Source organism: Balaenoptera musculus, chromosome 10 (assembly GCF_009873245.2).
Source record: "Balaenoptera musculus isolate JJ_BM4_2016_0621 chromosome 10, mBalMus1.pri.v3, whole genome shotgun sequence".
NCBI classification, from domain to species: Eukaryota; Metazoa; Chordata; class Mammalia; order Artiodactyla; family Balaenopteridae; genus Balaenoptera; species Balaenoptera musculus.
Genome location: NC_045794.1, coordinates 10533153 through 10547323, shown reverse-complemented (window position 1 = coordinate 10547323; position 14171 = coordinate 10533153). Strand labels below are relative to the sequence as shown.

At 44.4% G+C, this 14171-nt stretch overlaps 1 protein-coding gene across 1 annotated transcript in view; it reads right to left on the bottom strand.

Annotated features, from left to right (window-relative positions):
• Positions 1-12280, bottom strand: part of FAM234B (family with sequence similarity 234 member B) — a 36569-nt gene extending 24289 nt beyond the window's left edge. The window contains exons 1-2 of the mRNA XM_036866938.1: positions 12088-12280; positions 1515-1913 (exon numbers count right to left, since the gene is read on the bottom strand). Coding sequence (XP_036722833.1) covers positions 1515-1913; positions 12088-12265 — 577 coding nt within the window. The 5' untranslated portion in view covers positions 12266-12280. The remainder of the gene's footprint in view (positions 1-1514; positions 1914-12087) is intronic.
• Between the last annotated feature and the right edge of the window lie 1891 nt (positions 12281-14171).

Sequence of the window (14171 nt, the reverse complement as noted above, 5' to 3'; positions counted from 1 at the left end):
TCAACCTCCCGTCTCTGGTGATAAGAGTGTTCTTTCCTCCTGGAATAGGGAGGGCATCTTTCACCTGGGAGTTTCATCTCCTGCTTTCAGGAAGAATCGAAGGTCAGAGTGGCCCTCTTGCACCTGCTATTGGTCAAATGCCTTTAACTCAAAATAGTCAACACACCAAAGTGCCACGTTGGGCTGGTGTGTTCTGAGCCCCTTCGGCCTGGTGCAGTTTTCGAGGGACAGGACCGTTCGGCACTGACAGTTAGGTGGGATCCCCAATCTTGACCCAGAGCAAGCTGTTTTAAAGAAACCTGCTCCACAATCTAAAAGTCCATCAACAGATGAATGGATAAAAACAATACAGTACATATATACAGTGGAATATTACTCAGCCATAAAAAAAGAGAGAAATTTTGCCATTTGCAGCAACATGGATGGATTTGGAGGGTGTTATGCTAAGTGAACTAACTCAGACAGAGAAAGACAAATACTGTATATCACTTATATGTGGAATCTCAAAAATACAACATACTACTGAATATAACAAAAAGAAGCAGACTCACAGATACAGAGAACAAACTAGTGGTTACCAGAGCAGAGAGGGAAGGAGGAGGGGCAATGTAGGGGTAGGGGATTAAAAAAAAGGGGTTTACAGGAAATCGTGTGTGTGAAACTTTTGAAAATTGGAAAGCACGGTAAAATTTAAAGACTCTTTCATTCAATAAAAAAAATAATAATAAAAATAAAAAATAAAGAAACCTGCTCCAAAATGAGACAAAATAGCCAAAATTACTTGGGTAGCACCATCCCAACCATTAGGAGCAAGAAAGAAAAGTTGCAGCAAGGAAGCAACTCTCTTTTCCTTGAAAAGAAATTATTTGATAAACAACAAGGTCCTACTGTCTAGCACAGGGACCTATATTCAATATCCTGTAATAAATCTTTTCCATAGTGGAAAAGAATATGAAAAAGAAGATGTGTACAAAACTGAATCACTTTGCTGCACACCAGAAACTAACACAACATTGTAAATCAACTATACTTCGATAAAAAAGAAAAATAAAGAGAAATTATTTGAAAATTCAATTTAGATCAGGCTTCTACAATCAACAAAACCCCAAGGGCCCTACAGGAGCTGTGGCCTCTGGCCTGGCCAGGATGGGAGCTTCACTTTTCTCTGTAAACCGCCCTTCCCACAGCTTTGCTCTCCCCTGATGCAGCCTCGGCTGCACGGCAGGACTCAGCAAACCGGGGTTCTCCCCTCCCTGCGTCTAATTAAGACCTTCCCCAGAGACACACAGCGCAGCGATCCTCCCAAGGTTTTGGAGCCGTACAGATGCATCTTTCTGTCTCATTTCAAATCCTAACCTCCTAACCACCTCACACACAGGGGGAGAAATGCTAGATGACACACACGTTAATGTGTAAAGACGTGGAGGAAATTTTCAACGTAATCAGAAGCTTGCCGGAATGACATGCGATCGTGAAGGTTTTACAGACTTAGAGCTAAAAATCCCGCAGCTCACCTCCCTGCGGGCCCAAGTGGCGGCTCCACGTGCTGTGCAGGTCTCGGGGGGGACAGGGGATCAGGAAGGCACACACGAGCACCAGGACCATGGAGATCACCAGCATCAGCAGAAAGACGGATGTGCGCACGTAGGATGCGATGGAGGAGGCCGCCTTCCGCTCCAGGCCCCCCAGGGGCTCCAAGGGGTACCCCTCCGTGGTGACCTCCGAGAGATGGGGCTTCCCAGCCCCTGTGACCTCAGCATCCGAGTCGGGCTCTGGTGCTTCTCCCAGCGGACTCTTCCCGTTCTTGACCCCTCCGTTCTTCTGCTGCAGGTTAAGCACGAGGTCATCTTCACTCTCGTCGCTGTCGGCCTGTGTGAGGGGGTCATACTCCCCCAGGTCCGGGCTCTTCTTCCCTGAAAAGACAGAAAGCCAGACGGTCAAGGAGAACCTGGAAGGAGGGACCTTGGGCAAACACACAGCAACAGTAAACACCTAGGAGAACACACAGAACAGAACAGAACGGAACAAATCTAGGTTGACAAGCCTGAACCTTGGAGCCGTCTATAAAATAGATTCCAGCGAAATGGGGGAAAAAAAGAAAATCAGTGCTCTAGAATTATTGCTTTCATGAGCTTAAGAACATTGGAAAAGAAACAGAGAAAGCGGCAAATTTCAAATACATTTTAGTTGTTTTTTTTTTTAAAAAGCCCTCTCTTAATTTGTGTGACTCTCACTAACGAAAAAGACCATAGCTCTTCTATGAAAGCTTCCATACACCTAATGTGCGTATTTCCTTTGATTATCTTAGATTGGTGATGTTCCAATCTTTCCTGCGACTCCTCTAAACTTTATTTTTTAACATTTTTTTAAAATTTATTTATTTATTTATTTTTGGCTGCGTTGGGTCTTTGTTGCTGTGCGCGGGCTTTCTCTAGCTGCCGCGAGCAGGGGCTACTCTTCGTTGCGGTGCGCGGGCTTCTCATTGAGGTGGCTTCTCTTGTTGCAGAGCACGGGGTCTAGGTGCACAGGCTTCAGCAGTCGTAGCACGTGGGCTCAGTAGCTGTGGCTCGCGGGCTCTAGAGCACAGGCTCAGTAGTTGTGGCTCACGGGCTTAGCTGCTCTGCGGCATGTGGGATCTTCCCAGACCAGGGCTCGAACCCGTGTCCCCTGCACTGGCAGGCGGATTCTTAACCACTGCGCCACCAGGGAAGTCCCTTTTTTTTTTTTTGAAAATTTTTTGATGTGGACCATTTTTTTAAAGTCTTTTTTTTCCAGTTTATTTATTTTATTTTTGGCTGCATTGGGTCTTCGTTGTTGCGCATGGGCTTTCTCTAGTTGCAGCGAGCAGGGGCTACTCTTCATTGCAGTGCGCGGGCTTCTCATCGCGGTGGCTTCTCTCGTTGCGGACAACAGGTTCTAAGCACGCAGGCTTCAGTAGTTGTGGCACGTGGGCTCAGTAGTTGTGGCACGCGGGCTCTAGAGGGCAGGCTCAGTAGTTGTGGCACACAGGCTTAGCTGCTCCGAGGCATGTGGGATCTTCCCGGACCAGGGCTCCAACCCGTGTCCCCTGCATTGGCAGGCAGACTCCCAACCACTGAGCCACCAGGGAAGTCCCTCTTTAAAGTCTTTATTGAATTTGTTACAGTATTGTTTCTGTTTTATGTTTCGGTTTTTTGACCCCCAGGCATGTGGGATCTTAGCTCCCTGACCAGGGATTGAATCCACACCCCTGCATTGGAAGGCAAAGTCTTAACCACTGGACCGCCAGGTAATTCCCTCCACTAAACCTTTAGAACGACTGTTCTCTGCACACTGCTCCTCACAGGCCAATATATGTGGTTTCCCAGCTGTCACTATGGAAACCACGTAGAAAGTCAAATGCTGAAAGTCATCTGGAGACGTCTTACCAAAAATTTACTTTTGAGAACCTTCCTGCAAGTCTATCGCCCTTTCAGTACATGTTTCAGTAAACAGTGGTTACCTGAAAATTGCTATTCTGAGCCTGCATGCCGAGAGGGGTGGGATCCAGCCGGCACAAGGAGGTGGAGGGCTTGTCTTGAGGCTGGTTTACACAACAAGCACCCTGGTTTTACTTAGACCATATCTTTGCAGGGGTGGCAAGAGGCAGACATTACGGGGGGCTTAAGCCCACCTCCTCCTGAGCCACCCCAGCCCTCGCAGCCAGTGACTAGATGAGTTTATGCCTTTATTTCAGGCTATAGCCAAATAAAAAACAAGAAAAAGTTTCTGGTTTTGGAAATTATCTGGTAAGCTATCACTAATGTAAACTCTATGGTTAAATCCTTTGTTAAGAAGACATATAAAAAAGAAAATACAACCCAGATATTTAAAAGGGGAAAAGGAAGAATTTCTCATGTTCTCTGCCTCTGGTCACTGTGATCTTGGTGATGTCACTTCATTTTGTCCAATAAATACTGAATTTGATTTTTTAAGGTATTAAATTATAAGAAAATTAAGCAATTATTAGAAATTTAATGCAAAATAGTACCTCCAGGATATGCCACAGAGTCAGTGCAGCTGATTCCCATAATTTTTATATTTCCTCTATGAACCAAATGGTTTCATTAATTAGGGCCCATCATTCCTAACCATCCCAGATAACTTAATTTATAATAGTTTGCAAACAGAACCATAGGTTGTTGTAATATTAACTCTAATACTTTTTAAAGTTTTTTTTTTTTTTTGCTAAAAAAAAATACACCTGACAGAATGTTTTAAACGTGCTGCCTGCATATGGTGGAGTATTATTCAGCCTTCAAAAGTAAGGAAGTTCTGACACATGCTACATACAACACTGATGAGTCTTGAGGTCATTACGTTACGTGAAATAAGCCAGTCACCAAAACACAAATACTGTATGATTCGACTTATATGTAGTCACATTCACAGAAACAGGAAGTAGAATGGTGGCTTCCAGCACCTGGAGGGAGAGGTCCATGGTGGGGTTGTTGTTTGGTGGGTACAGAATTTCAGCTTTGCAAGACGAAAAAGTTCTGGAGCTTGGTTGTACAACGATGTGAGTATTCTTAACCAGACCGTGCACTTACAAATGGTTAAGATGCTAAATTTTATTATGTGTATTTTACCACAATTTTTTAAATTTCAAGTTAAAAAAAAGAATACACTTGACAAAGAGGAAAACATACACAGCAGCCCCAAATCCCAGGGTTCTTAGAGACCTTGAAGGTCACACAATCTACCTCCACCCCTATTCCAAACATGCACCTCCTTACCAAAGCCCACCAGGCAGTCACTCAGCATACACCTCAGCGGAGGCCTTATCAGGGAACTCACTACCCTCCCATCTAGAAAGCAGCGCCTTACTCTGATTCAGGAATCTACTTCTGGGCATTTGCCAACTACCCGTCTTAGTTTCAATTTCTGGGACCCCTCTTCCCCATGCACAATACTTGAAGATACCAGTACTTGAAGATACCAATCATAAGAAACATAAGATATGGCATTTACAAGCTCAAGTCTTTACAGTAAGCAATCTAAAGTCAAATCTTGGCTCCATCTCTCATTAACTGTGTGACCTCAATTCAATTTCTTCACTTTAGTAACCTCAATTTCCTTATTTGTGAAATGGGATAATTACCGTTCCTACCTCATATGACTGTTATGAGGATTAAATAGATAACATATGCATGGTTCCCAGTGCTGCCTTAGGGTCACACTCAGTGAATTTCAGCTTCTGTTATTATGGTTGGCATTCTGTCTCCCCACTGCCCTCACCCAATCTCCTCAGCCCCGGTTACGTACCTCTACCTCTTCAACCCATTACTTGAAGAAGCATTGTTTCAGATGCTCACACATCCTGGTCACTCCCCTCTGGACACAATGGGACATGTCTGTGCTCTTTAAAGGACGGTTCCCAGACGTGAATGCAGTCCCCAGGGTGCAGTGTGACCAGGGCAGAGGAGAGCAGAAAGGTGTCCCCCCTAGTCAGAGAGGACACTACGGTTCAATTCCTGTAACCTAGGATCAGGCCAGCTTCCTTGGCAGTCCCATCACAAAACTGATTCAGCTAAAACTCCCAAGCACCTTCTACACACACTCAAGCTGTCCTATCATTGCACAATTTTTAGTGAAAAAGTTAGCATCGACACTTAACTGAATTCAGTCTCGCTAGTCAATCTTGCTGGTCAGTTTCCACCCTGCAACAAACACAGCCTAAAACAGCACCTTTGCCAAAGTGAAATCATGACTGAAATACTGGCGAACAAAACGGTTCAAAGGAAATGCACTTTTATTATATGATATACTATCACAGGCAGGAAGAAAGCTCAACTGCACACGCTGCAGAAATCTGTAAATTCTTTAATAAATCTATAAAAATAAATTGCAAGCATTCTTTGAAAAACAAAGCCGCTGTTGAACTGATCCCTCTAACAAAATTATGTGCTTCTAGTTAATGATGGCAAAGGAAGGCCTTTCTGTCTGTCTCTTCCTAAAATCAGGGTGCGGGGGGATAAAAAGAAATAAAAATAGGAAAAAGAAAAAAAAAAAGGGAAACAGCCACATTCCCAAACTAGAATTTATGAAAAACCGTTGCCAAAGGCAGTGAAACGTGTATCCAACTGAGGAAGTACAGTGAGAATAGGGACATACATTTCAAGTCTCCAGCAATGAGGAGAGTTCACAGAATTAATAATGGTGATGATGGGGATGACAACTGGAAAGGTACTGAGAGCTACTATGCCAGGCACTGGTCCAAGCACTTACAGGGTTTAACTCATTTAATCCCGACAACAACTCTAAGAGGTAGGTATTATTATTATTCCCATTTTCATCAAAAAGATGAAAATATAGAGAGGTAAGTTGCCTAAGATCACAGAATTAACAAGAAAAGCCGGGATTCAGCCTCAGGCAATTTGATTAGAGTCCACAGACCTAACCCATCGGTTATGCTGCCTCCCTTGTTCCACGGATATAAAGCCAAACCAAATAATCTCTTGCTCGGAAAGACAAAGTTTGGGGTCCCAGAAGCACCAATGAGCCCCATTCAACACCACAGAGTCAAAGGCGAGGTTAGGACTGAAGGAGAAAAAGCACAAGCTTCTCTCTTTATAAGAAGCAGGCTGGCAGCACGGCAGGTTAGAAAAAAGCGCTGGAGCGCTGTCAGTTCTCGGGAGGAGGATTTTTTGGACAGTGTGGGTCCAACAGGGAGACAGAAAGCAGACAGTAATTCAAAGAGGACAGTTTCATATAAAGAATTATTAGACAGTGATAGGAGAGTAAATATAAATATGGGAAGAGAAATCCAAAAGGTATCCTAGGATGGGGAGACTGTATCCCAGGAAGGACAAACTTGGTATTTAAAGGGTCCAGGTCCACTTTCACAGATCAGGCAACAAAACTGAATGTGCAGCTCAGGGGCAATAAATTGATAGCTGGCACAAGAAGCAAAGAGAAGTAAACACTAAGTCAGCACTCTAAGGCCCCGTGACAAACGCCAGCCAGGAGAGAAACATCTGCAAAGGAAGAGCACGGATGGGAAAGGGATCTGAGCTGACAGCCTAAACTAGATTCCAGCCTCCAGCTGCCCCAGCCCACGGCTCAGCCAATAGCCGGCTGTAAAACAGCCACCCATTTAAATATGAAGAGAAATCAGAAAGGAGCCATCATTAGTACTTGGTCCATAAGCTACTGCAAAGTTCTACAAATACCTAAGAAAGAAGTTACAACAAAACCTAGTGAACGAAACCGGCTACAGAACAAATGCTGGACAAATTCTACCACGATACGGAAGAGATAATGAACCTATACTTCCCCCTGGGATCCAAGAAATTCAAGAAATAGTCTTCTCTGAAATAAGGGCTCATAGGAAAAATATAGTATTTCTAAGAAGAAATGACAATCCAATAGAGAAGATGAAAAGTAAACAAGGAGAGCTCAGGAAAACGATGGAAGAAAATAAAGCAATTTTAGGGACTTCCCTAGTGGTCCAGTGAGTAAGACTCCGCGCTCCCAATGCAGGGGGCCCAGGTTCAATCCCTGTTCGGGGAACTCTATCCCAGTGCATGCCGCAGCGAAGTTCCATGTGCCGCAACTAAGACCTGGCAGAGCCTAAATAAATAAATAAATAAATAAATTTTTTAAAAAAACAATTTTAGAAAGGATATCCTTACTGAGATCAGCAAAAAGAACCGACATGGCTAAAAACAGCATCAGAGACTTAAAGGATAGACTGTGAAAATCAAGCAGGATGAAATGGAAATAACAACAGTGGCTGGCAGTTCTGAGCACTTACTATGCTCTCTTCCAAACCCTTTTACTGTCTTAGCTCAGTAAATCTTCATAGCAACTCTTAAAGGTAGACACAGTATTATCTCCATTTTAAAGACGAGGAAACTGAGGTTTGGAAGTTTAAGTACCTGGCCCATAGTTAAATAGCAAGTAAGTGATAGTACAAGGATTCAAACCCAGGCAGTCTGCCCTGAAGCCTGGACTAACTATCTCTGTGCTTCCCATGGGAAAGATCAAAGCTTTTAAAAGGACTAGAGAGAAAGGGATAGATATAAAGAACAAAAGTGATCCAATATATGCATTACTAAAAAAGAGAACAGAAAAGAAAATGGAACCAAAAATGACATTTAAAAGATATACCAAAAAGGTTCTGCAGTAAAGCAAGACCTAAAATTGCAGAATAAAGGGTCCACTGAGCCCCAAGAAAAACTGATACAGAATAATCAATACTGAAACATATCCTAGTCAAGGCACTGAACTTCAAGGACAAAGAAGGAATCACATGAGCAGGCAGGCCAAGGGAAAAAGAATCAAGTCACTAATGATGGGACAAAAATCAGGCTGCCTTCTCCACAGTAACATACGTTTCTAAACGACAGTGCGGCAAAATAGAAAAATCCTCAGAGAAAGAAGAGGGGGCCACAAAGTCCAAGAACTGACCCACACACGACACTTCTGAAGTACAGAGGCAAGCATGCAAGAACGCAGAGGCTTTCTTCAAGGGATCACAGAAGACTGCGACGTGTTCGTGCCCAAATTATAGAGGAAGATAAATACTGACTTTAACACTATTAATATATATTTTTCCAGAAAGTGCAAAGACAAGCCTCAGCTTAATTATTACAGACTGCAAGTTTTAATTAGAGAAGTCCTAAGTAAATATTTTTTTTTCTGTCTATTCACAGAAAAAGAGGTATACAGTACGCTGACTTGCCTAAAAGTATACTCAGGCTGAGGAGTAGACACCAAATCCTTGCTTCAACTTTCCCACCCTCTTGTCTGCTGATTTCAGCTACCACTCACATTTTTAGTCAATGAAAGGTTTTCAAAGAATAAAGAGAGGACACTGATTTCAGAATAAATCAACATAAATGAGCTTTCCATGGCTGTCACTTTTCCTTATAGGAAGACTGGGGTTACTAGGTAAATAGCATTCCCAAAATGGGATAGAGGAAAACATCAGTAGGAAAGACATGCAACTGTACCACCCCCAAGTGTTTTCAGGAAAACATACTATAATATATACTATTCTATGACATGCACTACACTTTACATAGACTATCCTATGCACTCTACTACAACTAAAGGTAAATCAATCGCATCATGAATTAGTTTATCCAGGGGCACATAATCTTTCCAAGTTACATATAATAAAACAAACCATTACAATAACATTATGCTCTTATATTCCCTTCAGTGTTTGACCTTTAAACTTTTAAATGGACTAAAAATATATATTCTTAAGAGATAAGTTGCCCCACCCCCTGCTTTATGACTGTCACACTGCCCTTCTGTTACTAATTAACCTCATTCTATGCATGTGGACCAAACATCTTTCCATCTTGAGCTTGGTGAAAGGGTACGAGACCGAAATACATCCCCAGCAACTGTTCTTTCTTCACCAGGTTGATGGACATCTGTCATATGCACATTACATCAGGTCTTCCTCAAGGTAACACACTTGTAAAGATCATGGTGCTAATGATGAAGATAAGAATGGTTAATTGGGCTTCCCTGGTGGCGCAGTGGTTGAGAATCTGCCTGCCAATGCAGGGGAGACGGGTTCGAGCCCTGGTCTGGGAAGATCCCACATGCCACGGAGCAACTGGGCCCGTGAGCCACAATTACTGAGCCTGCGCGTCTGGAGCCTGTGCTCCGCAACAAGAGAGGCCGCGACGGTGAGAGGCCCGCGCACCGCGATGAAGAGTGGACCCCACTTGCCGCAACTGGAGAAAGCCCTCGCACAGAAACGAAGACCCAACACAGCCAAAAATAAATAAATTAATTAATTTAAAAAAAAAAAAAAAAAGAATGGTTAATTAACACTTACTGAATACTTAACACATGTCAAAGGTCAACAAACTTCTTAAGGACATCCATCTCTTTTACTACGCCAAATAACCCTACTGTGTGGCATACAGTGAATGTTCCACAAGAACATTATTATTACATATGAAGAAACTAAAGCTTAAAGAGAATAAGTAACTAACCTGATAAAGAGTGGATTTAACCCAAGTCTGTCGCATGCTCTTCACCACCATTCTACTCTGCTTCCTTACACGTAAAAATAGTGAGGATGTCATGGTGGTGATCATTTTGCAATATCTACAAATATCAAATCATGAGGTTGTACATCTGAAACTAGTATAATGTTATATGTCAATGATACTCAATTAAAAAAAAAAATAGTGGGAATGTTAACTAAGGTAACATGATACAGTAGCCCAAACAGGACAGTAGCTTCACAGACCCAAAATTGGATACAGGGTATCCAAAAAGAGCTATAAGAAAGCAACTTCTACCTAAAAACTGTATTTGGGGTGGAGGGGAGAAAAGGGCAAGAGGGAGAAAAGCAAAAGCACAAGCAAAAAACAAAAAACCCACATCACAATAAAAGAACATATGGCCTTTGTACCTGGGTCTAAAAGTATCAAACGCTCCTGAGTGCTCAGGGCCCTGCTGCTACCCAAACACAGGCCCAACGACCAGACTGTGCTTCCCCTATGCTGTCGACTGACCAAGTGACTGCAACTGAATACTCCAGGAGTAATAATACCAAAGCCTCCGCATGCAAAAGAGCTCAAGAGTTTCGAAAGCAGGATTTTGTTTGCATTCCCAGCCTTTGAGAATGACAATTACCTATGCTGGAGGGGAAGCAGGGGGGCAAGGAGTCTAAAAGAAAACAAGAAATAAAGCTAAATATGTCTGACATCCCATTACCCCTTGGGAGGATATCATCCTACACTAAGGATACACAAGGCTACTCTCTTCAAAGTTAATCCTGCAGGCAGAGGGACATGTCCCCCATTCCATTCCAATGTTACATACACATTCCAAGAGAGATATTATCAGTGTTCCTTCCGATGTTCTACTGAGCACATGTGGAAAAAAAAAACGTGTCTGAGGTCATGAAATCTGGGAACAGAAATAAAAATTCATACCAAATTCATATCCAACCCAGTGTCATCCGTGCCACAATGTAGCAGACTGGAAACTCCTTGAGAAACAGGACCCGGTAATCCCCCTGAAGCCTTATGCTGGATGTCTGCCAGACACCCAACTAGCACTTTCGACCCAAGCCGGGAAAACAACTGTTTTTCCCACTAACACCTTAAGTTACCATCAAACAAATGTTTATAGCTTAATATTTAAAACTTATTTAGGTTAAACCATAAATTTTTCTAAAGCCTTAACGTCTAAAATTTATTTGGGCAGAATAAATATACTTTTATTAAAATAGCACGTTTCTAGTAGCACAGTCCCATGCTGGAGGTTTAAGAGGAAAAACAAAAACAAAAAACTTGGAGCTGCTGCCCAAAGTACTGAATTAGCTCTGGAAGTTGACATCACCACGAGTGCCTCCTGAAAGAATATTCCATCCGTTATCTGCAACTTGCAGGTGCCAAATAATTTCCCTCATAAATGCTCAGGCTCGAGAACCAGAGGCCCAACAAGTGGAACCAAAAGCCCAGAATCTACAGTCAGAAGACCCCCCCCCCACAATGTTCAAGTCCAGGCTTTTCCAATACTGCTTGCGCGACCCTGGACAGGTCAATTTGCCAAATAACTCATTTTTTAGGAGGGGAAATGCCTGTCCCACCTACCTCAAGGCAGCATTAATGTTGTCATCAAGTGGTGAGGCTGCTCCAAGGTGTCACTCGCCATCCTGCCGCTCCCTGACCCCGCCCAGGTCCAGCCCAAGCCGGAAGGAGTTGGAGACCCTGCGGTACCTCCTTCGCGTAGCTCGGGAAAGGATGCTAACCTCACCGCCCTGCCCTGGGGACAGTGGCGACGCGCTCCCTGACATTCGCCGCCGCCGCAGCGCCGAGCCACCATCCACACGCGCCTCCAGCGTCCCCCCCTCCGTGTTTCCCAGGCTCGCCCAGCGCCGGCGACCCCCAACCCGCCGAACGCCTCATTTGCCCCCTGGTGGCGCGCGGACCCCAGCCCGCGGGGGCTGCAGCGCCTCGCCTCCCCGCGCCTGCAGCTGCGCCCGGGTTGGGGCCAGACCCCGATTGGCTTCGCCCCCGGAGTCTCGCTTCCCCATCTCCCCAGGCCCGGCGGGGGCGGGGTGGTCGCGGGGCTGCGGTTTCTTACCCGGGAGCTTGAGCGCCCTGGACAGCACGGTCGCCATGGCGGAGGCCCCGGTGCGCGTGCGCGCTCTCGCGTCCTGCCGGGAAGTGTAGTTCGCAGTCGGGGTGCGTGGGATCAGGACCTGCAAAGGTGGGAGCCGGACCGCGAGGCAGGGCCGGGAGGAGGGGCCGGGCTGCGGCATCCGCGCCCACGTGAGCTCTCCTCCCGCTCCACTCCGCCCCCTCGGGGACAGACCCCCTTCCTGGGCAGGTAGGTCACTTCACCACTCGGAGCCTCACTCTCCTTCTCGGTGAAATGGGGAAATAATACACCGCATAGGCTTGCAGTGAGCATGGAATGAGATAATAGATAGTAAAGTAGGCCCGGGTTGTGAAATGCGTGTGGGCGGAGTCGGACGGGATTTGAATCCTGCCTGCATCCATCACTCGCTGGGCCATCTTGGGCAAGTCACTCGGTATGGCTAAGCTTCAGCTTCATCTTTTAAATGGAGACAGTACCACCTACTTCATGAGCGTATTGTGAGGATGATATTATATAATCTGTTTAAAACACGCAGCACACAGTAGGCACCTAGTAAATGTGTTTCTCTATGTTTCTTAGGTAAAAGTCGAGGTTTCCTGGAGCTCTAAGCCTCATCTCTGGTTACCAGTTCTTTCCAGGTAATCCACACAGCACCCTACCCCGCAGCTTCTAGCTTGAAGAGTCTAAGGAAGCAAGACTAGACCTGCTTCTTCCCCACAGGCACCAGGAGATCGGCATTTTAGTCCAGGAATGCTGAAGATATTATTCATCTTAGAACTGAAACAGACCTTAGAGGCTCCTTGTTTTACTAAAGAGAAAACTGAGATCTGTAAAGGTAATGTGACTTCTCAGTGTCAAACAAAAGTTCTAAGATACCTGTCACTTGGACCGCTTCATTCCCGTGAGAAACTGTCCTAGGACAGTGCCGCCGTTACAGTCCCAGAGATTCTAACAGCGACCCTCACCACCCTTTTCCCCCCGCAAAAATGTCACTCACTCCGACTGAGCGCAGATTTCTGGAGCCAGACCACATGAGTTCAAATGGACTCCACCATTTCCTAGCTGCCAGATCTAGGGCTAATTGCTTAATCTCTCTCTGCCTCGATTTCCTCATCTGCAAATTGGGGATGAAATAGTTCCTATTCCACAGAGTAGTCTTGAGAATTAAATGGACACATGCAAAGCACTTAGAACAGTGTGTGGCACCTCGTGTTTTATAAGTGTTAGCACTTCTTTTTATTAACAATTTATTATTTTTGACAATTTAATAACTTAATCATAAATTTAATAAGACTTTAATGGGTTAGTAATTTATTTGTTTATTCTTTCTGCATACTACAATACCTGAAACTTCTACTGTTTGGCACTTCTCTGGAGGTATGATTAAAAAACACATTTTGCATCTATGAGGGTCATCTAAGAGAAGCCCCATTACAGGTCACAATAAACCAGTAGAGGCTTGCCTGAAATCAGATTAGCTAACTGGAACACATTCTTGAGATATGAAGATATGAGAAAAATAACCTTTAAGGTGAGTAGGATCCGTTTTTGCTGTAGGATAGGAACTTGGGTTTCTAGGAGAGGGTGCAGGTGGACTTAAACAGACAGGTTACACAGCAGAGAAGGAAAGGAGAAAAATCTGTCCACTTTTCTTAGGGAAAGTCCCTTCTTATGTGATGAAAGTAAAATAAAACTGTACAAAGTCTGATTAAAACTTTGCTGCAAACTGTATCGTCACCGAAAGCACCCGTGTGGGTTCACACACTTATGTGTTTGCACATAAACATGTGTAAGGGTATATGCATCCCCTAGATGTGGCATCTCTAACCCCTTTTTATGCCTAATCTTTATGGCATTTCCTCTCCCCCCACAGTCATCACCCCAGTTTTGCCGAAATGATTTTCAGGGGGAAGCAGACGTCAGGAATCCCTCCCTCTGGCTCCCTGACCTTTCCTCTTCTTTGACACTCTGGCCCCCTCCGGAAATCTCTCCCATCCCCTCCACATTTTTTTTTTCCATTTTAACATGGGAACCACAGCTTAAAACAGTGATTCTCACATTTAATG